The sequence below is a fragment of the Panthera leo genome, chromosome B2 (genome assembly GCF_018350215.1).
Source record: "Panthera leo isolate Ple1 chromosome B2, P.leo_Ple1_pat1.1, whole genome shotgun sequence".
In the NCBI taxonomy this organism is placed as follows: Eukaryota; Metazoa; Chordata; class Mammalia; order Carnivora; family Felidae; genus Panthera; species Panthera leo.
Window position 1 is genome coordinate 104280430 of NC_056683.1, and position 27903 is coordinate 104308332.

A 27903-nucleotide genomic window follows, 5' to 3' on the forward strand; every position below is an offset into this window, starting at 1 on the left:
TGGTTACCAGATGGGAGGTGGGTGGGGAGATGAGTGAAATAGGTGATGAGGATTAAGAGTACCCTTATCACGATAAGTATTGAGTAGTGTATAGAATTACTAAATTACTGTGTCATACAACTGAAACTAATAGAACACTGTATGTTAACTACACTGGAATTAAAATTAAAAACTTAGTAAAATTCAAAACAAGAATGTTACTTATATCAACCCATGTAATCTTCACAACAACCCAAGGAGGCACATAATACTATTATTTTCATTTCACAGATGAAAGAACTGAGGCACACAGAGGCCAATAACTTGCCCCAGGTCACACATCTAGCTAGTGGTGCACCAAAAGGAGATTATTCGGGAAGTGTATGTGGAAAGGACTGAATTCTAGTGACTACCAATATTAATGATTGGAGGAGGAGCCTGGGAAGGACACTTAGATGGACAGCCACCAAGTTAGGAGGAGAACCAGAAGAGTGTCATTAGTAGCCAAACTTTAATTAACTTAATAAGGTAAGTCAGGTGCCCGGCACTACCGGAGAAGGTCAGGTAGAGTGCCAAAGTGGAGTCACAGTCAAACTTGAGACTTAGTGTCCACAAAACCTATTCATGCTTGGCTCATTGCTCCCAAGAAAGGAAGTGAAACCTCTTTAAGGAATCAAATAATAAAATATAGACAAATTGTTATTTACCTTTGGTTGCTGTCTACAGCTAACGTAAAAAGAAAAATCTCTCCCTTAAGAAATACAGCTATGTGTGGTATGGGAAGGTGGTGGAGAAATGGGGCCGGTTGTGGGGAAGATGAGAGCTTTACACCAGACAAGTCTGCTGAGTAAACAGGCTGAGCTGGGCAGGAAGGAGGAAGTTGTGGGGGAGTCACTACTCTGTCAGCGCCTGTGGCTCCACCCCGACCCCCCACTGTGCTTGGTGACTCTGACAAAAGTGGGTGGGAGTGGGTGTCCAGATGGCCCTTCAGCTGTACCTGGAACCTGTCCTATGGCCCTGTTGTCTCCTTGGTGTTGCCCTGTTTCTCCCTGGATACGTTTACCTATTGTTTATCACAAGGTTGGCAATTCAAGAGGCTCAGACAGACGTGATCTCTGTAGAAGGGTTCAAGTTCCGAGCTGAGCAAAGTATACATGGTGCTGAGTCTGCAGTAAGAGAAGAGAAAAATCCAAGTCTGCTTCCCATTCATTCATTCATTCATCCATTGATTCACTCCTTATACCCACAGATATTTATTGAACACCTATAATGTCCTGGGTACTGTGCTAAGACTTGTGTAACCAAAGAGGAGTTAGATCTCGCCGTCACGAAACCTATAATCTAGTTGGGGAGATGGAAAAAATCGTAAGCAGCAAATAAAAGATGATAAAACTGTCATATGTAATAAGATTCAGGGGTGGATGGGGAATTTAGAAAAACTGATCGTGTAACGCACGGTAGACCTCACGCATTCATGTTTGTGCAGTTCTGTTCACCTTTAAGGCACAGGAGAGGACCATACTCCCCCTTTCCCTTGCAGTTTGGTGGAGCCTTATGACCAGTTTGGACCAAATATTGGTATCTGACGTGGGGCACTTCCATGATAAAAATCATTTGTCATCGTCCTCACTATCTGCCCCATTGTTCCCCTGTCTTCCCAAACCCAAACAGAAGAGGATGAAATAAGGGAGGCATTTTTCTTTTTTACTTCAGCTGTAGACAACAACCAAAAGGAAATAACTTTTTCTATGTCTTATTGTTAGATTGCTTGAAAAAGTTTCACTTCCCTTCCTAAAATTGGTGGTGTTAGTTTAGCAAGCCAGTGGTGAACAGCATAGAAGCTGATAATGGAGGCTAGTGAGGCCACAGTTCTTATTTGGTTGCTGATAAAATGAACTTCTGCATTAATTTGGAAAGATTATATATATATATATATATATATATATATATATATATATATAGCTAAAGAAAATGTGGCTCTAGGAGAAAAAATTAGAAAACAATGTTTCTAGTGTGTGTTGATTGCTGCTGGCTACATTTTGGCAAGACTTTATGACCTTAAGAAAGAACTGGTTGATTTGTAAGAAGAAATAACAAGGAATAGAAATATTTCAGAAAAATGAGGACTTGCAAAACCGGAAAACCTGACAGGTTTTAGACGCCAAACTCAAAGAGAGAATTTGGGGAAGCCTTGGAAGACCAAGTCCATTAAAATAAACTCATGGAAAGGCCAAATTAAGTGTGGCTTCTACACCTATTGGCAATACCTCTCAATAAGTTCAGAACTTTGGCGCAAAGATAAAATTAAGGTATTCAATTGGCAAAGAGCCACAGAAAGATCAAAATAAAGGTGTAGCTTTCCCACAGAAAACTATAGTCTCATGTTTACTCAGAGTACCTGTACTGGCAAGAGATAAAGACAGGTATGTACAAATTAGTGGGGGCAGAGGGAAGAAGAGAGAGAATGGGGCAAGAAAGCAAAAGCATATAGTATATCTGAGAACTATGTTTTGAAAGAACTGTAACAGTATTGGCAAGCATATTTTACTGAAATCAGAGACAAGAAGCTTACTAAATAATTTGGGGAGACATTTACAGTCAAAGGAATCATAAACCCAACTGGACTTGTGGTCTTCCAACATTGTACAAGTAGCACATGAACTAAGAACACTAGTCTGCTCCCAGAAGAGCATATACTCATTGAGTATGTGGCCAAGGACAGTAACATAGAAGACTCTCCAGAGGGTAGAGTCGAGATTCAAGGAACATTTTTCAACAGCCTTGTTTCGGGTAGAGGCCTTTCTGGTATTTGCCCAGAAACATAAGAGGTCAATCAGTGCCTGCTTCTGGCTTCCATTTTTCCCTTTCAGAATGGAGTATTTCTCGTTTTGGCCCTGTTCCTCCACTCTACATTGTCTGTGGAGGGACAGATTAATCTATTACTGTGAGTTCATGGGTCTGTAGCCCAAGAGGGGCCACATGAAGACCTAATGTAGAGACTACCATGCACTACCCAAACTCTGGACTGTGAGCTCCATGTTTGGACTTCTGCTTTTTTGTTCTTTGTGTTTTTATTGTGGCGGGGGGGGTGGTGGTTAGAAGGGGTGGAAAGAAGGTTAGTGAGTTCTGGAGTGGGAAGAGGAGTGAAACAAAAGAGTAGCCTATAGTAGAACTAATGATCATTCCTTTCCTTCTGGCAAATGGAAAGATTACATGTACTTGTCCCCGTACAGTAAAGTGAACCACAAGAATTCACTGAAGTATTTAATAGCTATTGGGAGATCCCCACCCCCCAGGAGCTAGGGATCTTTCTGGAGCCTCTTTTATAAGAGCACTAATCCTACTCTTAAAAACTCTCATGACTTAAACACCTCAGAATGGCCCTACTTACTAATACCATCACTTTTGGGGGTTAGGGTTTCAATGTATGAATTTTGGGGGACATATTCTGATCACATCACTGTCTATAATGAACAGGACGAAGGAACAGAAAATGTCTTGGAGACAGGATATTATGGTATTACCCAAATTTCCCAAGATGCAAATGCTGCCTAGTAGAAGAATGTAGACACAGAGAAGATGATCTATATGTTCATCATTGAAAAGCAATCCCTAAAGAGGAGAGAGTTGCTTCCTAAAGGAGCAGAGTATGCAGCTCCCAGAGCTGGAGCAAGGAGAGTGTGGGGTTCCTGGGAAGAAGCCAAGACTCCATCTAGAAGACAGTGGTGTCCCTCCAACCTGGTTTTCTAGTATCCCTGAAGATTATCTGTCAGTGTGTACAGATGAGAAGCCATTTCAATTCAGTAATGAATTCCCAGATTGCTTTCTAATATCTGCCCCAACTTCCTCCTCCTTCCATGGAAAGAGAGTAGTGCTTTAATGGTATTTCTTTTCTTACTGTTCTTGCAACTTGATAATAGCCCCCCAGGAAAGAGATCCTGGGATAAATTGGAATTCTTTTTACTAGGAATCACTTCTCTTTCCTTAAATCTGTTGCTCAGTTAGGAGCAGTCCCCAGCCTCCATTAAACAATATCTTAACTCACCAAACACTATTCGTTTTCTGGATTCTCCCCCGTACATACATGGTTTTTAAGGAAGCTAAAGCAAAACAGGTAGCTCCTGGAAACCCAGGAAAAACTTGTCTGGATCAACATTTAAAAGAAGCAATAGTGGTTCCTAAACTGCTGGAAGCTGAACTCCCTATTGCCCTTCAAAAGCTCCACAATCTAAACTCTCACCCACCTCCTTTCTTTACCACCTGGCTTTCCTCTCTGCCTTGTTTCTGTGACAGTAATGGATACATAGGAGACTCTACAGAGTAGAGCTGAAGCCCTCTCTGAAGGAGACAGATGGGTCTTTCCATCTTGTTTCCCTCAGAATTTGGACAGATGTCACCCAATCCCAACCTTTCCACTTGATCTTTTCCTCTTCGCCTCCTGCTGCTTTTTGCCACCTTCCAGTTCTCAAACACTCAGTTTCTTTATCTTCTATATTCTTCAAAAGCAGTCAGTTTCTCGCTATGATTTATTACTTTTGCCAAGGAGAGGTGAATGATTGGAATCCAGGCTCAGGGAGCAACCCTTGATAAAAGCCCTGTGTACAGAGAAGGAAGGACAAAGAAGAGCCTGTGAAAAAGCCTCTTTCCAGACTTGTTCCTCAGAGATTCTCCATTAGATCAAGACATTTCATGTTAGTGTTTTTTAATTGTAGAAGAAACATATGCATGTTTTAAAAAAGGCAAACAGTGAAGAAAGATATCCAACCAATCTCTCTCCCTGCATTCATTCCCAACCCTCTCCATTACTTCTCAGAGGTAAACATTTGACAGTATTTTTTTAATGTTTATTTATTTTTGAGAGAGAGAGAGAGATGTGGGGAGGGGCAGAGAGAGAGGGGGACAGAGGGTCTGAAGCGAGCTCTGTGCTGATCGCCCAGAGCCCCATGTGAGGCTCAAACCCACGAACCGTGAGATCATGACCTGAGCCCCAGTCAGATGCTTAACTAACTGAGGCATCAAGGCATCCCTTGACAGTATTTTTTTAATCTTGCAGAATAGCGTACACATCTGAAAGGGACATATATACATTTTCTTTTTCTTTCCTTTTTTTACACAAATGTATGACAGGCAGAATTTTGGTTTACCTTTCCCAATTAACATGTCAACTCTGCCTTTTCACCATACTAGCACATACAGATCTACCTCAATCATGTGCACTTACTTGGTATTCCATTTGCATACATGTGAGTGTTTTCAGTATGTGGCATATTTCATGTGACTTATTTTTTATCTTATCTATCTTATTATTTTTAAGTAATCTCTATACCCAATGTGGGGCTTAAACTCATGACCCTCAGATCAAGAGTAGCATGCTCTACCAATTGAGCCAGCCAGGTGCCCCTCATGTGATATATTCTTTTAGGAAAGACCTTCCACAACACTTTTTAAGTTCTCCGTTAACGTAAATTTTTTTGAGACTTTGCGATAATGTTATTTATAATTTGAAGAAACCCAAGTTTCCTCCTATTAAATTACTTTTCTTCTTTATTCTTGTCCTTTAATCTTATTTGCGATTCACCATTATTATCTTTGGAAATCCAAACCTTTGATCATAGTTTGCAAACTGGTAAACCAAATCGGCATGGCAGGGGAACTGAGGCTTGGGATGAAGCAAAGTGTAAGTAAGTGGCCATTGACAATGAAACTCTAGCACACATTAAAATCACCTGTGAAATAATTTGAGTCAAAGGAAAAACATAATTTAATTTACCAAAATCCTTAATAGACATAGGTTCTAAGAACCACGGCGGGAAAACTAGAACTTTTAATAGACTTACGGTGTTAGATGGTGACGATGACGATGACAACAGTGGTCCCAACAAAGACTGGCCACATCTAGGTCCTCAGGGTTAAAATAATCATCTTTTGTAAAAAAAAAAAAAAAAAAAAAGTATTCTTAGTGTGTGAATCAGTGAATATTTAAAATTTTGTGAATATTTAAAATTTTGTAACAGGTTTAGAAAATTCATGCTAAGAAAAAGAGAATCTGTAAAAAGGTTACTTGAAACGTCATGGGATTGCCATTTAACAAACGACATCCTGTGTCTGGGGAAGGGTATGATCTTTCCCTCCTTCTGCTTTAAACTTCCACTGGAAGAACTTTTATAAACATTCAAAAATCTTCAGATAATATCAGGTTAAGATTTTCAAATACATAACATAAATAATAAATCCATAAATTACGGCGCACAGAAAGGTAGTCTCTAAGATTGTCAGATTTTTCTAAATTTACTTGTTATTTTTGGCATCTAAAGTTTTGTCTTGTACATGGTAGATACTTAAAATATAGACAAATTTTGATTTGACTTTACTTTCGTGGGCGGGTCTTGGGGCCAGGATCAACACATTGCTAGAATCCAGCAGTCATATTCCAAGCAGGGTCACACCAGTAGTCTGAGTTCTCAGGAAGACTACAGAGAATAATGTTTGTGAACTAGCTCACTCGAAGACAACTAGAAGGGACTTTTCCATTCAGTGTGAAATTCTTTCAGGAGTTTCTTTTCCTGTCTCTTCCATGAAATTTTTTGTGGTTTCTGAAACCCATTCCTGACAGTGGTAATGAAAGTGCTGAGAAAGAAAGTATGACAGTTAAAACAAGACAAAACAAACCCCATAACCATTGGTTTTCCAACATGCTTACCATGAGAATCTCTCATGCATTTTTTTAAAAGCTAAAGTAAATTGGTGTTAAATTACAGATTTTCCAAAGTGTAAAGGTCTTTCAAATATTATTTAGTCTACTCTCAAGAGAAAATTCTTGAATCCTCTCCACACCATTAGGATGTTACTCTATTTCCACTAAACACTGAACTTCTCAGCAATATTTTCTCCAAACGGAACTGGGTATAAAGGGCTGAACCATCTTCAATAGACTCAGAACTAGAACCACCCGCTGCTCCAGAGATGGCAGGGATAGATATCAGGGTACTAGACTCATCTGCTGGTTCTGGGAGAAAATTCAGACTGGCAGGCAGAACCCAGACTCACAATTACGGTAACCTGTAATAAGTGCAGAGTTGGGGAGTACGGTGGTGGCAACCCCAGGAGGTAGTGTTTGGAGACACAAGCTGATAGGATAATCGGTCAGGAAGCAGCTCAGTCTGTAATGAGTTTCAGGGGCAGGGTTCTCAACCACATACTCTGGTCTATAAAGCCCGTAAACAACCATTCACCTGCACCTCTGCCCTCAAAATGTGCCAACTTCCTTTTCACCTTTAATGTCCCATCACTCTGGCTTTCTTTCCAACCACAGAATGCCAAGATCCCTTGAACCCCAGAGCCTTGGTCATTCAGATGGACCCTTAAATGTCCTCCCGTTACAAAGGCTTTTTCAGGAGACTCTCTACTACATGATTCCATTTTAATTATTTGCATACCCTTGAGACTTGCCTCCTCTATCTATCTCCTCACTAATATAAGCTCAATGAAAGGAGGGTATCTATTTGTGTTATTCCTTGTGGTACCCAATAATACCAGGCACTTTTATAAGTTCCTATCATATCATGGGGGCTTATTACACATTTTAGATGAGCGACTGAATGAACAAATGAACAAATAAACTGTTAATAAACAAATTAGACGGATAGGGGACTGGCAAAATGAAAGTTTCCATAACTAAAAAGATATGAAACCAAATCCTTGACTAAATAACAGGAGCTAGGGAGACGAGGAAGGCTGTCACCAGATGCGAAAGTCTTGATAAATGCAGGGAATGAGCACGGGTGGCAGGAGTGAAGTGGGGGGAGGAAGTTGTGCTGAATAGCTTGACTCTCGGTGGAGAATAAAGTATTAGAAGATGACAGAAAAGCCTGGGTTTGGACATTGTAATGGGAGAATGCCAGCCAACCCTCCTCCTTGTTTTGAGAAATGTGGGAGAATAAACCTCACTCAAGAGGACAGAGGGGGCACATTTTAGTTTGGTTACAGTTAAGGGAGATTTGGATAAAGCCATCTGCATAAAGGTGGATATAAAAGAATTTGTTCATGGTGATATATGGAAAGCGAGGAGGGGGAAGGCAACATCTTTAGGAGACATGTGGTGGGAGTGAAGAAGAGTCTAGCAGTAAAAGGGAAGAATCACCTGAAGGACAACGGGAGAGAAAAAAAAAATTTTTGAGATGTAGGAATAAAGAGATGATAGTCATAGAAGAAGTGATGTGCCTCAAATACGGACTTTAGCTGCAAGTTTACAGGGAGCCCAGCAGTGCCTGGTTTAATCTCAGAGAAATGGTCCCCAACTGTCCTGCATGACAGTTTAGACTGTGATCTGGGGGTAGCTTCTTAAGACTCACACAGAGAGAACAGCTTTTCATCAAAATGCTAGGGAATGGTGATTTGGGGCCAGGCACTGGTACTGGGAGGTTGCTAAGAAGGCACGCTGGACTAAGAAAAGAATAATACATTTCTTTTCTGTTCTCTAACAGTCCACATGGTTCCTTAGCCTACTTACTCTTCCCAGGTGAATAAGGCAAACCTGGTGGATGGGTGCTGACAGTAACCAGTTCACTATGACCTGTCCACCCAGACTCCATAACCAAATACCCTCCTTGTAGTGAGGTGGACCTCAAAGGGCACACCAATTCTCCTAAGGCAAGAGAAGATCATCGACTCACTGAATACAATCCTTGGTCTAAAACTGAGCATTAATACGCATTCTTAAATCATGTACAACACAGTTATTTGTTGTCTCTTCCCAGCGTTGCGATATAAGAGGCAATCCCTCACATTAAACATTCATTCGGGGCGCCTGGGTGGCTCAGTAGGTTAAGCGTCCAACTTCAGCTCAGGTCATGATCTCACGGTTCGTGAGTTCGAGCCCCGCGATGGGCTCTGTGCTGACAGCTCAGAGCCTGGAGCCTGCTTCGGATTCTGTGTCTCCCTCTCTCCCTGACCCTCCCCCCACTCATGCTTTATCTCTCTCTCTCTCTCAAAAATAAATAAACATTAAAAAAATTTAAAAAAATTCATTTAATGGGCACACCTTATATATAAAGGTGTTTTACATATGCTACTCAATTTACTTGTCTCAACAATCTTGAAAGGTGAGGACTATTCTGCTTTTACAAATGGGGATGCAGAGTCTCAGAGGGGCGCACTTATTAAATACACGCACAGACACGATGCACCCGACCCAAAGCCTATGTTCTTTCAAGCACCTCTCACCTCACTCTGGAGCCACACACCAAAATGGCTCAATTTCACCGAAATGGTGACAGTTTGAGTCAGAGCAATGCTGCTTTTTGAGAAAGGTGGAGGAAACATGTTAGTTGGATGTGGCAGCAGTTGGAATTTTGGGGGTTCAATCCGTGTTTTTTGAATAACCATGTCTCTGCTGCCTCACCACCCACTTCTGATCAACTTGGTGGTCACTGAGCAAAAATTGGACATTTGTCAAAGTACTGCCAATGCTAGCACATACCTGGGGGAATAATGGAGGCAGAAGTCAATACAATATATCCAGTCTAACGACCTGTGGGAGATGAGAGGAGAAGTCCGTGTGAATTATGCTGGTGATTCTGTCCAGAAGGAGAACAGGAGGGGAACAGAAGATCACGGAGGTACTCGAACTTGAGCTGGGCTTTGTGGTGATTTCGCTTATGAAAGAGAAACTAGAAAATTTGTCCTTGAGTAATGTTTCCTGTAAATGACCAGGTTTTTTCGTAATCATTTGATCTGAGTTGGAGTTGGCCTAGGAACTAAGTAGGGTGGCTGCAATAAGGGAAGGTGGAGTGTTTTCCTGTCTGCCCAAATAAAGTGTATTCTTTTCATTTGGGTAGCTGCATTGAATCAGGATGCCAAGGAAAGCCCCCTAGTTTCTTATAAGTTGGGGGGAAACAAAGGTAACAATGGAATGGGGTCTATCCTCAGTCAGGTTCCTGAACTGCGAGAGAGAAGTCACCAGGGGTCCTGCGGACGTCAAGGGTGTGTGTTGGCCACAGCTGCTCTGCCTGAAATAAGAAAGCGAAAGCTCACGGAGCCTGGAGAGGACCTTTCCCCCCGTCCGGAAGCTGCTGCTTCGCAGAGTGGGAAGCCCTAGACCTCAGTCCACCCAAACCACTGCAAGCGCAGGGCAGTGAAAAGTGCAGGGCGGTGAAGAGGCAGAAGCATCCGGGCCCGGCCAGGGCGCCCCGTCCACGGCACGAGGCCCATGGATAAGTTTCAGGCGGTGCTAAACTTGCACCTGCAGCATCCCCGCGCGCTGGGCTACGGCCTGGTGACGCTCCTGACGGCGGGCGGGGAGCGCCTGTTCTCCGTCGCGGTGTTCCAGTGCCCCTGCAGCGCCGCCTGGAACCTGCCGTACGGCCTGGTCTTCCTGCTGGTGCCCGCGCTGGCGCTCTTCCTGCTGGGCTACGTGCTGAGCGCGCGCACCTGGCGCCTGCTGACCGGCTGCTGCGCGCGCGGCGCCCGCCCCGGGGGCTGCGGGCCGCGGCTGCGGGCCGCCCTGGTGTGCGTGCAGCTCAGCGCCACCGCCGCCGTCGCGCCGCTCACCTGGGTGGCCGTGGCGCTGCTCGGGGGCGCCTTCTACGAGTGCGCGGCCAGCGGGAGCGCCCCACTGGCGCGGCTGCTGTGCCGGGGCCGCGACGCCGCCTGCGAGGCCCAGCTGCCGCTGGCGCCCTGCCACCAGGCCCCGGCGCCCGACGCGCAGGACCTCCTCAAGGAGCTCAAGGCCCAGTCTCAGGTCAGGCGCGGGCGCTGGACGCTGTTGGGAGGATGGGAGCGGGGCCGGCTGGGCCGGTGCCCTCGCCCCAGACACGGGACCCCGGGCGACAAGCTGGAACGGCGACAATTTCAGTAAAACGAACGAAAAGGAGGGAAGGCACCTGCTCTGTGCCGGATACCGCGCCTGGCCGTTCAGCTCCCGTCCTACCTTACTTACTCTCTTTTTAGCCAGTACACCAAGTCCAGATCAAGTTGTTTGTCCGGCCAGAAGAAGGCAGAATTGTTACAATAAAATGGGCCTCCCTGGCTCTAAAGCCCCCGCCCCACACTGCTTCTGGGCATATAAAGCCCGGAGACTCTTGAAAATGAATGCTTGTTTCATTGGATTTGCCGAAATTCCACGTGTTGAATTCTAGCCGAGTGACGAGTAAGTAGGCTTTTCCCTGGGCCCTCGACGGGACTTGGAAAATGACCTGTGAAGTGGTTGAGGCGTTTGGGAGGTTGTCTCTTCTTTTTCTTAAGAGACTAAGACCTAAAACGGTTGCTTGTTCATCAGCATAACTGTGAGTAGTTCAACCTTTATGTAAGGATTTAAAATTTTGTTATGAAAAAATGTCACTAAGTTGCTGTTTTGTTGTGTTTTCCTCAGGTGCTGGGCTGGATCCTAATCGCAGTTGTTATCATCTTCCTTTTGATTTTTACATCTATCATCCGATGCCTATCTCCAGTTAGTTTTCTGCAGCTGAAATTTTGGAAAATCTATTTGGAACAGGAGCAGCAGATCCTTAAGAGTCAAGCCACAGAGCATGCGACAGAATTGGCCAAAGAGAATGTTAAATGTTTCTTTGAGTGCTCACATCCGAAGGAGTACAATACCCCAAGCATTAGAGACTGGCAGCAAATTTCATCACTATATACTTTCAATCCAAAGGAGCAGTACTATAGCATGTTGCACAAGTATGTTCATAGAACAGAGAAGAGTGAGAGCATCAAATCTAAAGAAGGAGATACAGTGATTCCCATTCTTGGCTTTGTGGATACACCTGGTATGCACACTACTGCTGACTTATGACCTTATTAATGGATATGAGGAAAGTTCTTTTGAGTTATCGCTTCGTTTTTAAAAAATAAACTTTGGTATTTTTGTGACTTTTTTTCCCGATTTTTCAAATTGTGGAAACAATTTTAAATCAAATAAAAAATTGAGAACTTTACCTATTTATTATATTAGTTATGAAAAAGGAAGCAAAGTCAAATGACTCTGTCCAAGGGGCAAACTGGAACTAGATCAAAAGTTTTACACCCCTGGTTTAGGGTCCTTTTTACTGAATAAGAATGCTGTCAAATAAAAGACTTTAGTAGCAGAGACAGTAGCAGAAACAGCGGAAGAATGATTGAACTTTTGACCTTTCTGTTAGGTTATCTGATGTTAGTTTCAAATTCACTTTCTTGAAGATAATACATCGTTTCAAACTTTAAAATACCGCCTCTGACGGCTCTAATGTGGGTACTAAACAAACAAAATATTATCATGAACAGGAAAGTCAATTTTTTAAAAATACAAAATATGGAAAACGATAATTGCAAGCCTAACTGTTGGTTTGAGTTTGTAGGGTCAGAGGGCAGATTTTAAAACTTTATTTTGGTAAATTTCAAATATGCACAAAAGTAGAAAGGATCATGTTCTGAGCCCCTGTATAGTCATTATACAGTTTTGACAGTGTAGGGAAGTCAGATGAAACCCATAGCATGCAAGTAAATATAGAAATACCAATTGTGGCCTGATTTAGAGTACAGGAGGGGGCTGGGAACTCTGTGAGAAACTGAAACCTGAGGAACGGAAGAGCATTTCAGTTTGCGGAACAGCATGGCAAAGACTAAGGTGAGAAAGATGTGAGCGCAGCTGAAAGCCTTAGTTAGAGGTGACTGGAAAAAAGGAGCAAGGGACAGCTGGTGCGGGTCCTCGATTTCATGCGAAGGGTTTTGGTTTTCATCCCATGAGCATTTTAGGAAGACTGTTCTGATTTTCTTGTGGAAAAAGGAATGGCATGGGGGAAGAGACAGAGCCAACACGGAAACAGAAAGATTCGTCAGGAGGCCACTGCAGTGAAAATAGGTAGGAGTGAATTTGAAGGGGGTTGATGGTGATGAAGATAGCAAAAGTGGATAGAGTCAAGGTAAATTTTGAACATAGACATGACAGGATTTGTTAATGGAGAGAAGGGAAACATTTATTGAGAGCCACAGTATCTGTAGACAAAATTATTTATTTTTTAATGTTTATTTATTTTTTGAGAGACAGAGAGCGTGTGAGCGGGGGAGGGGCAGAGAGAAAGGGGGAGACACAGAATCCGAAGCAGGCTCCAGGCTCTGAGCCATCGGCACAGAGCCCGACGCGGGGCTCAAACCCACAAGCGGTAACATCACGACCTGAGCCGAAGTCGGACGCTTAACCGACTGAGCCACCCAGGCACCCCACAAAATTATTTTTTTTAAGTTTATTTCTTTTTGAGAGAGAGAGAGAGAAAGAAAGAGAGGTGGGGGGAAGGGGCAGAGAGAGAGGGAGAAAGAGGGGATCCCAAGCAGGCTCTGCACAATACGGGGCTCGAACTCATGAACTGTGAGATCATGACCTGAGCTGAAATCAAGAGTCGGGTGCTTGACAATATCAGGGGACATTAGCTTGTCATTCCTGCACATCTCCCAAATTTATGGCTGTTTTGTGCATTAAAAAAAATAAAATATGAAAACTTTAAACTGTAAAGGAATTGAGCACTGGGCCTATTTAGCCCTTCTTCCTCTCTGAACAGATCTCTGTCTTGGGCTCTATTTGCCCTTTGTTGCACAGGATCGTTTAAAAGAACTTGTCAGCAGAACTGAATATCCTGTTAGTGAGTCTATATTATAAGAAGGTTAGTGGCAGAAACTACATGATCAGTTTTATTTTCTATTCCCTAATGAATAATTTTGAAAATCGTATCATCCTTACTTTATTTTTGCTTCCTTTATTTCATCTTCCCATTTCTTTTGTATATTCTTCTCTTTCAGTGCTTTTCCCCACCTCTGGTCTAACATGGGCACTTACATCTTATAGTATATTGTCTCCATTTTGTTTACTTCCTCTTGCACAGTCTTTATTAATTGTTCAAGTATGTATGCTTAAGAAAAAAATGATAACAATAGAGAACTATGTGAAGTAAAACGTACTCTTACCTCATTCCTTTGCAATATAGTTTTACCAGAGGAAGCCATAGGCTCTGTGTCTACACAAATATTATCGTATTATAAATGTGGTTCTGCAACTTTTTCACATTAAATATCATTGTTCCATGTCTCTATATAACAGTTTCTCTCATAAAAAAGTCCGCCGATTAGAATTTTTAGAATTAGAAAAGAGTTATGCTTCCTTTTTTGTTAAAAAAAATACACCTACATATATATAAACACATGCATTCATAAAGTATATAAAGATAAGCAAAAGACTAATAATAAGGCAGAGGAGTTTTTCTTTAAGTCTTATGTGTTTTGGGGGCACCTGGGTGGCTCAGTCAGTTGAGCGTCTGATTCTTGATTTTGGCTTAAGTCATGATTCCAGGGTCATGGATTGAGCCCCCATTGGGCTCCATGCTGAGTGTGGAGCCTACTTGGGATCCTCTCTCTCTCTCTCTCTCTCTCTCTCTCTCTCTCTTTCTATGCCCCTCTCCCCCGCTCTCTCTCTCTCTCTCTCTCAAAACAAAAACAAAAACAAAAAAACAAAAAAAACCCACATAAAACCAAAAAACAAAAACAAAAACAAAAAAAACAACCCGCTCCAGAACAAACAAACAAAAACCTCATGTGTTTTTGATCTTTGGATGTTTTTTGTAATGAATAATAAATGTTAACTGTGTAGTTAGAAAAGATTAAAAAGAACCCTTACAATGGTGTAGGGCTTTGCAGTCAACAGGAAGCTTTATATCTTTCTGTTCAGTTCATTTTTACAACGTTGTAGGGTACCCACAAAACACATCACTCACACGTACAAGTGAGGAATTGAAGGTTGGAGTTGTTACATTACTAGACCAAGGTCATACAGTCAATGGCAGGCAGAACTAAAGTTAGTGGACTGAGCCTGTCTGGATAGTATGGTTCAGAGTGGCCACCTGTTGTCCTTATTACTGGGCCAGTTTTGTCCCTTTTTAGCCCATGTGCCCTTGTGAGCAGAAAAGATGCAGATGTCCTTAGTGACCCCTACTATTTTTCATCTCATCCAGGAACTTGGCAACTCTTGATACCTGAGACCACTTTGAATAAACATAGGGAATCAGGACACAGAAGTTATTTCATGGTGGGAACATGGTCACCACTATTTGGTAGGACACACTACTCCTTGGAGTCCAGCCACAAACAGGCCACATCATGGGCTTACGAAGCATTTCTCCACTGGGTGTATACAGTTGATCCTTGAACAATTGGGGCTTCAAAGTGCTGACCCTCGTACAGTTGAAAATCCATGTATAACCCTTGACTCCCCTAAAACTTAAGTACGAATAGCCTAGTGTTGACTGGAAGCATTCATGATAACATAAACAGTTGATTAACACACATTTTATATGTTATATGTATTATTTACTGTATCTAAAGAAAATCATAAAGTGAGAAAATCATAAGGAAGAGAAAATACATTTACTGTATTATACTGTATTGAAAAAATCTGTGTACAAGTGGAGCTGTGCAGTTCATATTTGTGTTGTCCACGGGTCAACTGTATTTATTTGCTGGCTCACCAACTGATTCTTTATGATCACCCTGGCTTTATGCTGCCCTAAAGGCTTCAGCTTAGAAGAGATTCAGACACAGCATCTGCTAATAATATTTGCTGCAAAACAGCCATATTGTTCTAAGAGATGACTCCACACTGCATTGAGTTAGGCAAGACGATACAGTTTACAGAGCCTCATAAGATTAGGCATGATCTCTTTGCTCCATCCAAAGCCACAGATCAAAATATCAATGCTCTACAAACTAAAGAAGCAAGTCCTGAGGGAGCATCTGCAAACAGAATTATATACAACTGTCTACATTTGTAGACAGATGTCTACACAGTGTCCCCACAAATGTCTCTGGCTGGAAAACATCTGGGAACCCTAAGTTTCACAACATCTTACCTACCAGGTGGCCTATTGTAAAGAATTCTTCCTAAAACAAAGATTGAGAAATACTCCCTGTCTGAGTCAGCCCCAGCCGCCACTGCCTATTTAGTCAGCAGCAAGCTTCCATTGGGTGCTTACCATGTGTCCAAAACTGGGTCTGCCCTGAAAGCTAAGCCTGTAGTTGATCTTATTTTGTCCCTTCCTCCTCATTGCCGCCTTATGAAATATCTCCTGTGAATTGCAATATAAGGGCTGTGGAAGTGATTATATTATATTCTTATCGAAAGAAAGAGACCTGTATCAAAAAAGGGGTATTGTCTATCAAGATCCTTTGCCACAAGGAATAAAACATGAAAAACTTCTGAATGAAAGAAATCTCTATAAAATTGGGCAATTTATTGTCATTTTAAAAATTGTGTGTTATCAAACATAGAGAAGAGTATATGAAACATTTGTGTACATTTAAAAAAATAATTACACAGTAAACATCTACGTAACCGCCACAGAGGGGAAAGAGAGAGGACATCTCCAGCAACACAGAAAACACCTGCCCGAGTGTCACTTCACAGGGTGAACTCTCTCTGCCTAAATGTGGGCGGCAGGCGGTCGGGGCGCGGGGGGAGATCATTCCCTTACTTTTTTTTTTTTTTAAGTTTATTTAGTTTTGAGAGAGAAAAGAGAACAACAGAGGAGGGGCAGAGAGAGAGGGGGACAGAGGACCTGAAGCAAGCTCTGTGCTGATGGCAGAGAGCCCGATGTGGGACTTGAATTCATGAACTGTGAGATCATTACCTGAACTGAAGTCAGATGCTTAACTAAGCCACCCTGGCGCCCTCATTACCTTATTTTTATTTATAGTTTTACCACCTATGTGTGCATTCCTAAATTATTAATGTTTATTTTTGTCTGTTTTGGAACTTTGTATGAATGAAATCACTTTCTAATTGGTTCTCTACGAATTGTTTTATCATCTTTTTTGCTTTTATTTGATAGATTCATCCATAGTATGCCTGGAACAACTTATTTGTCTTGATTGCTGGATAGTATTCTACTACCTGAATATACCACAATCTGGTTATCCATTTAACTGCTGATGGACATTTGGTTTGCTCCCAATTTCTGGCGCTTGTGAGCAATGCTGGAGTGACCGTTCCTGTATTTGAATTCTGGTAGGTATGTGCAAGTGTTGCTTCAAGGTGTGTTCCTAGAATAGATGAAAGCATGAGGTCATGTATATATTCCAGTTTGCTAGATAATATCAAATGTTTGCCATAAGCGTTATACCAATGTACGCTACTATGAGGGTTCCCACTGCTTCTCACCTCTGCCACACTTGGTATTTCCAATTATTTATTGTTTGTCACTCTAGTGAGTATGTAATGGTATTTCTCATTGTGTGTTTAATTGTCATCTCCCTAACCATTAAAGGTTTTCGGCATCTTTTCCTAGGTTTACTAGTCATTTGGATATCCTCTTTTATGAAATGCCTATTTAAGCCTTTTGCCCATTTTTTAATATTTGGGCAAATATTGATTGATTTGCCCAAATATTGATTGATTTGGGCAAATATTTCCTATTGATTTCTATGATTTCATTATTATTCACTCATTTAGACTAACAAATATTTATTTAGTGCCTGCTTTGCTTCCAGCATGTACTAGGTACTTGGGATACATCAATGAACCAACAGCAAAGACCCTGACTTTGTGAGGCTTACATTCTAAGGGGAGAGAGAGATAACAAACAGTAACGATAATAAATAAGCAAATAATTGAAGGTAAGGAAGAGAAGAATACCGTGAGGAAAAAAAGAAAAAGGAGAACACTCTAAGAGGCATTAGAAATGCTGGAATTTAGAGAGTTGTTGTCCTCACTGAGAAGTCACCTTTGGGCAGAGACTGGAAGGGGTGAGAAGTTAGCCAGTAGATCATAAAAAGCATTTGGGCCATAATAAGGGCTTTGGGTTTTACCCTAAATGAACTGAATAACCACCTCACACATTCCCTACAAAGCCTAAATCAACTGATTACTGAGCAAGACCATTGGATACACCGGGGTAATCAATGGAAGGCAAGAACATGCTGATTCCAAAAAGAGGAAGTGATACTCCCTTTTAGACTATAGATGGCCTGGGGGCGCCTGGGTGGCTCAGTTGGTTAAGCGTCTGACTTTGGCTCAGGTCAGGATCTCACAGTCCATGAGTTCGAGCCCCGCGTCGAGCCCCGCGTCGAGCCCCGCGTCGAGCCCCGCGTCGAGCCCCGCGTCGAGCCCCGCGTCGAGCCCCACGTCGAGCCCCACATCGAGCCCCTCATCCGGCTCTGTGCTGACAGCTCAAAGCCTGGAGCCTGCTTCAGATTCTGTGTCTCCCTCTCTCTCTGCCCCTCCCCTGCTCATGCTTTGTCTCTGTCTCAAAAATAAATAAAAACGTTAAAAAACATTTAAAAAAAAGACTATAGATGCCCTGGAATTAGAAAAATGATGCCCAAGACTTAATAGCATATGTTACTGTGGAATTAAAGTCAGGTGAAAAGTATATGTGTATGTGTGTGTGTGTGAGTATGTACATGAGTTCTTTTATGGTGCCTTTAGTACGTTTTTGATAGTTTTTTTTTCGTTTCTTTTTGCTAGGAGAATATTAATTTAAGAAAACTTGGTTTGATAAGATTATTAATAGGGATAAATGAGCTTATATACTCAAAAGAAATTGTATAATTACAAATTGCTTTTAAAACTCTGCAAATCACTTTAAAGTAATTCTCCTTGTCAAGTTTTGGGCCTCATTAACCAATCCCCTCATGGTCACCATCATCTTCTTAATATATTCATTTTCAGTCATTCAAGAAACATCCAAACATATATTGAGGATACCTACTGTGTGTGGGAGTCTTCATAATACCATGATTAACAGCTTAGTCACTGGAGACAAAGTACTGTAGACTGGGTGGCTTATGAGCAATAGAAACTTATTTCTCACAGTTCTGGAGACTGGGAAGTCCAAGATTAAGATATCATCAAATTCCGTGTCGGGTGGGTGCCCATTTCCTGTTTCATAGATAGGGGTCTTCTCACATAGTAGAGGGCACAAGGAAGCTCTCTGGAGTCTCTTATATAAGGGCACTAATCCCATTAGTGAGTTCTCTGCCCTTATGACCTAATCACCTCCAAATTCCATCACACTGAGTGGATTATGTTACTTGAGAGAACACAGAGCTTGGGGTACCACCATCGTATAGCAAATAGTAATCAAGCCTGCTCTTTGTCCAAGAGGGAAACTATTTCACCTCTCAATGTTGCTTGCTGCAAACACACTCTGAGAAATGGCCTGGGTAAAAAGCAATCATAGCCTTGCATTCTTGGCATACTAGTGAGACATGTAGGAACGTGCACATAATTTTCTGTCTTTCAAGCCCCCTTTCTTTTTTTTTTTTTAGGTTTATTTATTTTGGGGGGGGGGGAGAGAGTTCAGAGTAGGGGCAGAGAAAGGGAGAGAGAGAGAATCCCAAGCAGGCTCCGCACTGGCAGTCCAGAACCTGACATGGAGCTCAGACTCACAAACCATGAGATCATGACCTGAGCTGAAACCAAGAGTCAGACGCTTAACCAACTGAGCCACCAGGCGCCCTCAAGCCCTCTTTCAAATCACGCTTTCTATTCAAAACATTCCCCGATGACATCCGTCCACATAACTTCTTTCCCTGAACTCTTAATGACTTCACCTCTGAAACTCACTGTAGCACGTGGTCACATACCTCTTTGTGTCATATGAACTGTGTTTTCTCTCCTCAGCATGATTTTATGCCTTATGAAGACTTAAAAAAAACCCGATTGTCTTACAAATGTCACAATACAGCAACACAACTGATAAAAACAACTGAGAAAGACCAAATATTTTTAAAATTTATTGAGATAAAACATTTTATTTTTTAATGCATATATATATATACATATATATATATATATATATATATATATATATATATGGAGAGAGAGAGAGAGAGAGAGAGAGAGAGAGAGAGAGAGAGGATGAGCAGGGGAGGAGCAAAGAGACATTGAGAGAGAGAGAATCCCAAGCAAGCTCCACACTGTCAGGGCAGAGCCTGACGTGGGGTTGATCTCAGGAACCATGAGATCATAACCTGAGCTAAAATCAAGAGTTGGAAGCTTAACTGACTGAGCCACCCAGGCACTCTGGCACTGCATTTCTTAAAGGCTGATTATAGAGTAAGAAAAATAATTGTATAAATATATTTAATATTTTACTTACATATAGTAAAGAAACAAAACTTAATAGACAAAAGTTTGTTTGTTTGTTTATTTTTTTCCAAGGAGTACGCATCAACAATTTGGGTTTCTGATGTTCTACAGAACACAGTTTGGGAAACATTACCTTAGATAATGAGAGGCAGATGGAAAATCAACTGTTGTTTGGCTTACTTCATAGTATTCTTAAATCACATGGTCTATCCAAAAATAGCAGCTTGAATAAACTCAAGTCTGAGACATGGTCAAGCTGTAGGGCAACTTATTTCAGTGGCCAAACAAGTAGATGGATACATTCCGGATTCATTAAATGACGCTTTATTTCACAGAGACAAGATCGTCATCTGTCTAGGCATCTTTAAAGGTACTTAAAAACGCTTGGAGAGAGGGCAGTGCATAAAATCAAAACCAGATGTTTTTCCTCTCAAAAATCAAAATAATCTTAAATCCTTTCTCAGCTCCCAGCTCTGCTCAAGATTTCTTGATGAGATGATTGTTCCTATTCAGTTCATATGCAATCCAAGAAGACTAACTTTATTTATTTTTTATTTTTTTATGTTTGTTTACTTTTGAGAGAGAGTGAGAGAGATAGACAGAGTGTGAGTGGGAGAGGGGCAGACAGAGAGGGAGACACAGAATCAGAAGCAGGCTTTAGGCTCTGAGCTGTCAGCACAAAGTCCAATGTGGGGCTCAAATTCACAAACCTTGAGATCATGACCTGAGCTGAAGTCGGATGCTTAACCAACTGAGTCACCCAGGTGCCCCTAAGAAGACTAACATTAAATGAGTTCACATTCTTTAAATCTGTTTGCCACTGTTAATACCAACAGAATTCCACAATTTTCCAGCCTCATGATCACATCTATCCCAGCTAGAAACTGCCTATCTCTCCCTGCAGATACACAAGGAACCTCTTCTATCAAAGTTTTTTATTTTCCTAAAATCTAAACCTTTATTACAGGTCCTCTATGTTCTCACTCCAACTTGAGGTTGAACAATTTACACTTATTAAAATCAGTGCTTGGTAAAGATGATTGTTGGCAGTGAAAGACAACTGAAAGAGGTACTTCTGGTTAAAATTGTTGGTTTGAAAGTACGTGTTCCACCACAATAAAACAAAAGTATAGAGATCTTTTTTTACATCAGAAAGCAAATAGGGAACAGGAGAGAAGAAAGTAACACAATTTTTAGAAGTTAGAAAGCAGATGGTAAATGGCAATTTTCCTAATGGACCTGAAAAATCTAAATCCCAAGCCAGAACTTGAGAAAGATAAGAAATGAAATGATTTTGGGGTGCCTGGGTGGCTCAGTTGGTTAAGTGTCTGACTTCGGCTCAGGTCATGATCTCACAGTTCATGAGTTCAAGCCCCGCATTGGGCTCTGTGTTAACAGCCCAGAGTCTGGAGCCTGCTTCAGATTCTGTCTCCCTTTCTCTCTGCCCCTCCCATGATTGCGCTCTGTCTCTCTCTTGAAAATAAACATTTTTAAAAAATTAAAAAAAAAAAAAAAGAAATGATTTTTACCATGGAATTTGTCAAAAAAAAAAAAAAAAAAAAAAAAGCTCAGGAATTAGCAGCACCAGTCACCTCTGGTGGTGGGGGCAAAAAACAGCATTGGTTGAAAGCTTCTTTAAGAATTGGTCCCTCAGATCTCTGTCCCCATTCCAAGTGGCTGGACAACTGCTTCTCTGTAACCTAGAGAAAGATGGCAATTTCAATCTCTAGATACAGTTTTTTGAGCAGATTTTTTTCTATTAATTTCTATGTTTATTTATTTATTTAAGAAAATGTTTATTTACTTTTGGGAGAGAGAAAGTGTGAGCTGGGGAGAGCCAGAGAAAGAGGGAGACAGAGGATCTGAAGTAGGCTCTGTTGCCGGCCCAGAGCCTGATACAGGGCTCAAACCCACAAACCAGGAGAGTTGAAATCAAGATTCAGATGCTCAACCAACTGAGCTACCCAGATGCCCCTAGAAGAGATTTCTGAACTGGGGAACACTAGGCTAGTTGAAGGCAGAGTCAGTATATTGAGCAAATGGGAATTAAGCTAAAATGTACATACCGAATTTTTTTTTCCCCCTAGCCTTCTTACCCAACCTGGTTTCCAGAATACTGGCATTCAGGCCTTTATTCTCTGGGCAGTAGGCCAGAGGATCTATATCTAGCAAATCTTACTGCCCAAGAAAAGATATTTCAATAAAACAACACATTTTAAGATTCACATTTACGTGCCCCCCCCCAGTTATTATCCTATGTTGTAGTCCATAACCTCCAAACTCTACCAAAGTTCATATTTTATCCAATTTGAGAGGCTAATCAAGGATCTGCAGAGATTTGAAAAAAGTATGAAAGACAGAAGTCAAAACAAAGAAAAAGGCTACTTAGAAGAAGCAGAAATTATATTTTTTAGAAAACTTAAAAAAAACCTTACCATAATGATTTTAGAGATATAAGAGGAGACATTACATATATGAAATGAGAATAGAATGGTATTAAGAAAACAACTGGAGAACAAAAGAGTTCTTGGAGATTAACATGACAGCAGAAATTAAAAATTCAGTAGAAGGATTGGAAGATAGACTTGGAGGAAATCTCACAGGAAGTATGGATGGAGATAAAGAGATGGACAAGAGAGAAAAGTAAGAAAAAAATTAGAAAACTAGTCTAAGATATCTGTCATCCTACTAATAAGATTCTAGGAGAAACAGGAGAAAGAGGTAGGATAGAATAAGATATCACCAAAGAAATAATTCGATATGTTTTCCCCAGATGAAAGGACACGGATTTCTAGATTGAAGAGTTCCATCGAGTGATCAGTACAGTGGAAGGATACAGACCCACAATGAAGCGCATCATGGTGCAATTTTGGAACACTGGGTTCAGGTGTCCTTGTGAGATTGTGCTCTGTGCTGACCACACGGAGCCTGCGTGGGATTCTCTCTCTCCCTCTCTCTCTGTCCCTCCCCCTGCCTCAAAATAAATAAATAGACAAAAAAAAAAAAAATATGATGGCAATTCAGCCCTCCATAACAAGATTAGCCCCGGGTGGGTTAGTCAAGGGTTAGACAGGAAGAAAGTCAAATTTTTGACAAAATTATGAGTTTTTAATATTTCGCTAAAAAAAAAAAAAAAATCACTGCAACCTCTTTCAAATAATGTGTGGTGGCTTTACAATGGATCCCCAGATTCTGTGACATGCCTACCATCAAGAGGTAGAGATGAATTCTCTCCTTTGGTTGTATGCTGGACTTACTGACTCACTTCTGAAGAATAGAAAAAAAGTGGAAAGGATGATATGTGCCTTCAGAGAATGGACCGTAAAAGGTGTTGCAGCCTCCTTTCTCTCACTCTCTCCTGGACTGCCCTTTTGATGGAATTCACTGCCAGGCTGTGAGGATGATGAAGCAGCCCCTGGAGAGGCCCCTGTGGGGAGAAACTAAAACCTCCTGCCCACAGCCACGGGTGTGGACTGTCTTAGAGTAAAATCCTCAAGTCTTCATACGGCTGCAGACTTCAGTGATGTCCCGATTGCAGCCTTGAGGGAAACCCTGAACCAGAACCACCCAGCCGAGCTGTTCCTGAATTCATGGCCCACAGAGACTGTGAGATAATAAATTGTCACAAGTCGCTGAGTTTTGAGGATATTGGTTACACAGCAAAAAGTAACTAATACATAGCCTACTGAAATTTGGTAACTCGACTACTCTAAGGTCCACCCTCCCTAACGTTCCTAAGTGACATTACATCTCATTTTCTCCACCTGAGCATCATAGGCTCCTCTTCTGCTGCTGGCCATGAGGCAATTTTTCAAGAGCGTTTTAGAATGTACTCATGAGTAAAAAGAGCTATAACTTTGATGGGTTAAAGAAATGGAATTTGAATATGCCCAGCCACTGGCTAGGGAGAACCTCTCCTTCCTTCCTGTGTGCAGTTCTCAGCAATATTAAAATCTCAGTTTAAATTTTGAGTCAGTTTTTTCTCCCCACTGCAACAGCTAAGTAGGGAGACAACATCAGAAGGCTTGAGACTTCTTTAAGAAGATACATTGATAGAAAAGTTAATGTACTGAATAATATTGAGAGAAGATATATTCAAATGGGAGAAGAGTTTGAAGATTAGTGATAAGAATAGAGAAAGCTCAGAAAATGTGAAAATGATTCTATTGTTAACTCCAGGGAAATCTAGTCTTGGTATGCTACATGGTCCAGTGGTCTATAGTGTTTACACAGTCATGGTAGTGGAACCTCAGAATACTGGTCTAAGTCCAATTCCACATAATAAGAGGGAAGAGGGTCAGGAAGTTTGTATATGTGTGTGGTTAGGATGAAGGCTGGGTGTGAGAAAGCCTTGTGTTTCTATGTGGAAATTTAAAAAAATGGTGCCTCAAACTGAAAAATCAAGAAAGTGCTTATATAAGCATATTATGGACAAAAATGAAGTAGATTCCAGAAGAACGGGTTGACAAGAGTAGAAAGGAGGTGCTGATATGAAGCAGGAAATGGTGGAAAGCAGCACTGGTGAAGGTCAAGGGGTGGTAGGAAATGATTTATATTCTTATCTGGCTCTTTAAATTGTTTGTGTGAATACATTTTTAAAAAGTAAAACTTAACAAGAAAAGAGAAACAGGAGAATTACTAAAATAATCATTAAAATGTATGGTGAGAATCTGCAAATGTTACCAATGTTACTATTGGTGCTTTACATCTTTTGGAGTGCCAAATTCTCTTTCAGGTGTCCTCCAAATAAGGTTCTCACATCTACAGAGAGGAATATCTACTTATTAACTTCTGCTTAAGATTTTTCCGTGTTTTCTGAAGTGATTAAAAATAATCACTTAAATAATCATTAAAAATATGACTGGACTCTTAGTGATTTGCTCTTTGCGAAGAATTTTTTTTGTGTTCTGAGATGAAACAAGATCTTTTGTTACCTATTTAATCAGTTCTTGTGACTATTTTGTTTTCTCTATTGATGTAGAGTATGAAAAGCAATATTCTAATTATTGAATAGGTTTTGTTCATTTTAGCCTTGCCTTCTCTTTGCAATGTCACCCAAAAGTTTTTGAAGCAGGAGCCAGTTTGATTTAATAAATATTTATCAAGCATCCATTAGAATATCATAGTCTAGTGAGGGGGGCAACCCGATAATCAAATAACTATAATGCAATGAAATTTGTGTGAAGATTATTAATGTTTATACATGTCCGAGAAATAGTAGAGTGATAATTTTTCTGGGAGCTGCATCGGATATTTATGGAATAAAGCAAGATATAAACTGACTAAAGAGTTGTGAGAGATGATAAAGGAAGGTTTTAGAGAACATGAGCCCTGAAGAGGTTTTTGGAAGATGAATTGTTTGTCAGGTGTACAAGCAGGGAAGAACATTCCAGGAACAAGGAAGACCATGTGAAAAGGCACAGAGGCACAAACAGCATTGTGTATTTAGGAACCGAATTACTTTCGCATTGCCCTGAATGCAGGCTGGACAGCAAAGCAGAGGGCTGCTCACCGAGGGCTTCATTTGTCATCATAGGGAACTTACACTTAGCCCTGTAGACAATGGAGAGGTAGTAAGGAAATTGGTGATACCACTGGATATAGATGGATCATTCTGGTGAAGGATTTTTAAAGTAGATATTATGAAAATTATATAAATTATATAAACACAGAGAAATGTGTTTCTCTGTGTAATGAACCACTGTAAACATAGATTTCAGAATTGTAAACATTTTAAGAAAGTGTTAATTATGGGAAATTTCAAGAATAAACATAAGTAGAGAAAATAACATAAGGAAGCCTCTTGTACCTCTAAGTCAGTTTCAACAATTATCAACTCATTACCAATCTTATCTACTCTCCAACACACTTCCCTCCATTCCCAGATTATGTTGAGACACATCCCAAATGTCATACAATTCCTTCTGTAAAGTATATATTTTAGAAAAGAATACGTAAAACATCCACAGAAGGTACACCACCAAGAGTGAACCATTATGTGAACTACAGACTCCGTGTGATTATGATGTGTCAGTATAGCTTTGTGAGTTGTAACATATACCGCTCTGGTGGAGAATGTTGGTAATGGGGAAAGCTGTGCATGTGTAGGGGCAAGGGATAAAGGGAAAAGTTCTGTACCTTCTCCCCCAATTTTGCTGTGAACCTAAAACTGCTCTATAAAACCAAAGTCTCAATTAAAACAAAAACGACTCCAAAAAGCAAAGTCCTCAATATCATTATCACACTTAAAAAACAACAATAATTTCTTAATATCATCAAGTATCCAGTCAGTATTTAAGTTCCTACTTGCCTCATAAAAGTATTACTTGTTTGAATTGGGATTCAAATAAGGTTCATATACTATAAAATTGGTGTGCCCCTTAAATGTCTTTTTAAAATATAAATTCTCAGGGCACCTGGGTGGCTCAGTCAGTTGAGTGTCTGGCTCTTGATTTTGGCTCAGGTCATGATCTCATGGTTCATGAGTTCAAGTCCCTCATCAGGCTCTGTGCTGGTGGTGCAGAGCCTGCTTGGCATTCTCTCCCTCTCTCTCTCTTTCCCTCCCCCATGCTCACTCTCTCCCTCTCTCTCTCTCTCTTTCTCTCTCTCAACATAAATAAATAAACATTAAAAAATAAAATATCAGTTCTTTATTTTAGTCATTTGATTCGTTGCTTAGAAAAATTTTAATTGTGGTTAAAATTACTGTCTTAACCATTACTAAGTGTACTTAGTAGTACTAAGTATTTCACAATGTTGTGTAACCATCACCACCATCCATCTCCAGAACTTTCAGCATCTTGCAGAACCAAAACTCCATACTCATTAAACAATGACTCCCCAAACCCCCTTTCCCCAGCCCCTGGCAACTGCCATTCTATTTTCTGTTTCTATGCATTTGACTACCCCAGGTACCTCATGGAAGGTTCATCCATGTTGTAGCTTCTGTCAGAATTTCCTTCCTTTTTAAGGCTGAATAATATTCCATTATAAGTATATGTCACATTTTGTTTATTCATTTATCCTTTGATGAACACTTAGGCTGTTTCTACTTTTTGGTTATTGTGAGGAATGCTGCTGTGAACATGGATGTACAGATATATCTTTTTGAAGTCCTGCTTTTGATTCTTTTGGGTGTGAACCCAGAAATGGAGTTGCTAAATCATATTTTTAGTTCAATTTTTAACTTTTTGAAGAATCACCACACTGTTTTCCATGGGGCTGCACCATTTCATAGTCCCACTAACAGTGCGTGCACAAGGATTCTAATTTCTTGACTCTTCAACATACTTGTTATTTTCTGTTTTGTTTTGTTTTTTGCTTTTTTGTTTTTGTTTTTGTTTTGTAATAGCCATCCTAATGAGTGTGAGGTGGTTATCTCATTGCAGTTTTAATTTGCATTCCCCTAATGGTTTGATGTTGAGCATCTTTTCATGTGGCCATTTGTATATCCTTTGTGGAAAAATGTTCAAGTTATTTGCCTCCTTTTTTCATTGAGTTGTTTATTTTTTGGTGTTGAACTGTAGGAGTTCTTCATATATTCTGGATGTTAACCCCTTATCAGATATATTATTTGCAAATATTTTGTACTATTCTATAGGGTGCCTTTTCATTCTGTTGTGTCCTTTTTAAATACATATTTTTAAAGTTTATATATTCATTTGGGGGGGGGGGTTGGGAGCAGAGAGAGAGGGAGAGAAAGAATCCCAGGCAGGCTCCACACTGTTAGCACAGAGCCCGAGTTGGGGCTTGAACTCACGAACTGTGAGATCACGACCTGAGCTGAAATCAAGAGTCGGACGCTTAACCAACTGAGCCAC

At 40.8% G+C, this 27903-nt stretch overlaps 1 protein-coding gene and 1 long non-coding RNA gene across 6 annotated transcripts; one reads left to right on the plus strand and one right to left on the minus strand.

Moving 5' to 3' along the window:
- On the minus strand, positions 1-19192 carry LOC122220311. Of its 4 annotated transcripts, none has more exons than XR_006202794.1 (6): positions 18702-19192; positions 9458-9508; positions 6351-6606; positions 5817-5901; positions 4388-4574; positions 1-1145 (listed from the first exon to the last, which is right to left on the minus strand). It is a non-coding gene; the product is annotated as an uncharacterized LOC122220311 (long non-coding RNA). The 4 variants fall into 4 exon arrangements; XR_006202795.1 differs by lacking the exon at positions 18702-19192 and adding an exon at positions 10220-10266; XR_006202797.1 differs by lacking the exon at positions 6351-6606.
- Positions 9790-23048, plus strand: CALHM6 (calcium homeostasis modulator family member 6). 2 transcript variants are annotated; one of them, XM_042939665.1, is made up of 4 exons: positions 9790-10717; positions 11348-11744; positions 16824-16999; positions 22857-23048. In XM_042939665.1, the coding sequence occupies exons 1-3, from the start codon at positions 10187-10189 to the stop codon at positions 16922-16924; spliced, it is 1029 nt and encodes a 342-aa protein (XP_042795599.1). In that variant the 5' UTR covers positions 9790-10186; the 3' UTR covers positions 16925-16999; positions 22857-23048. The 2 variants fall into 2 exon arrangements, with proteins under 2 accessions (XP_042795599.1, XP_042795600.1); XM_042939666.1 differs by lacking the exons at positions 16824-16999; positions 22857-23048 and having other exon boundaries at positions 11348-11847.
- The last annotated feature ends 4855 nt before the right edge of the window (positions 23049-27903 follow it).

Coding starts and splice junctions, on each gene's coding strand:
- CALHM6 (XM_042939665.1), top strand. CDS start 10,187: ATGGATAAGTTTCAGGCGGTGCTAAACTTGCACCTGCAGCATCCCCGC. Junction 10,718..11,347: donor AGCTCAAGGCCCAGTCTCAG/GTCAGGCGCGGG, acceptor TGTTTTCCTCAG/GTGCTGGGCTGGATCCTAAT. Junction 11,745..16,823: donor TGGCTTTGTGGATACACCTG/GTATGCACACTA, acceptor TTTATTTGATAG/ATTCATCCATAGTATGCCTG.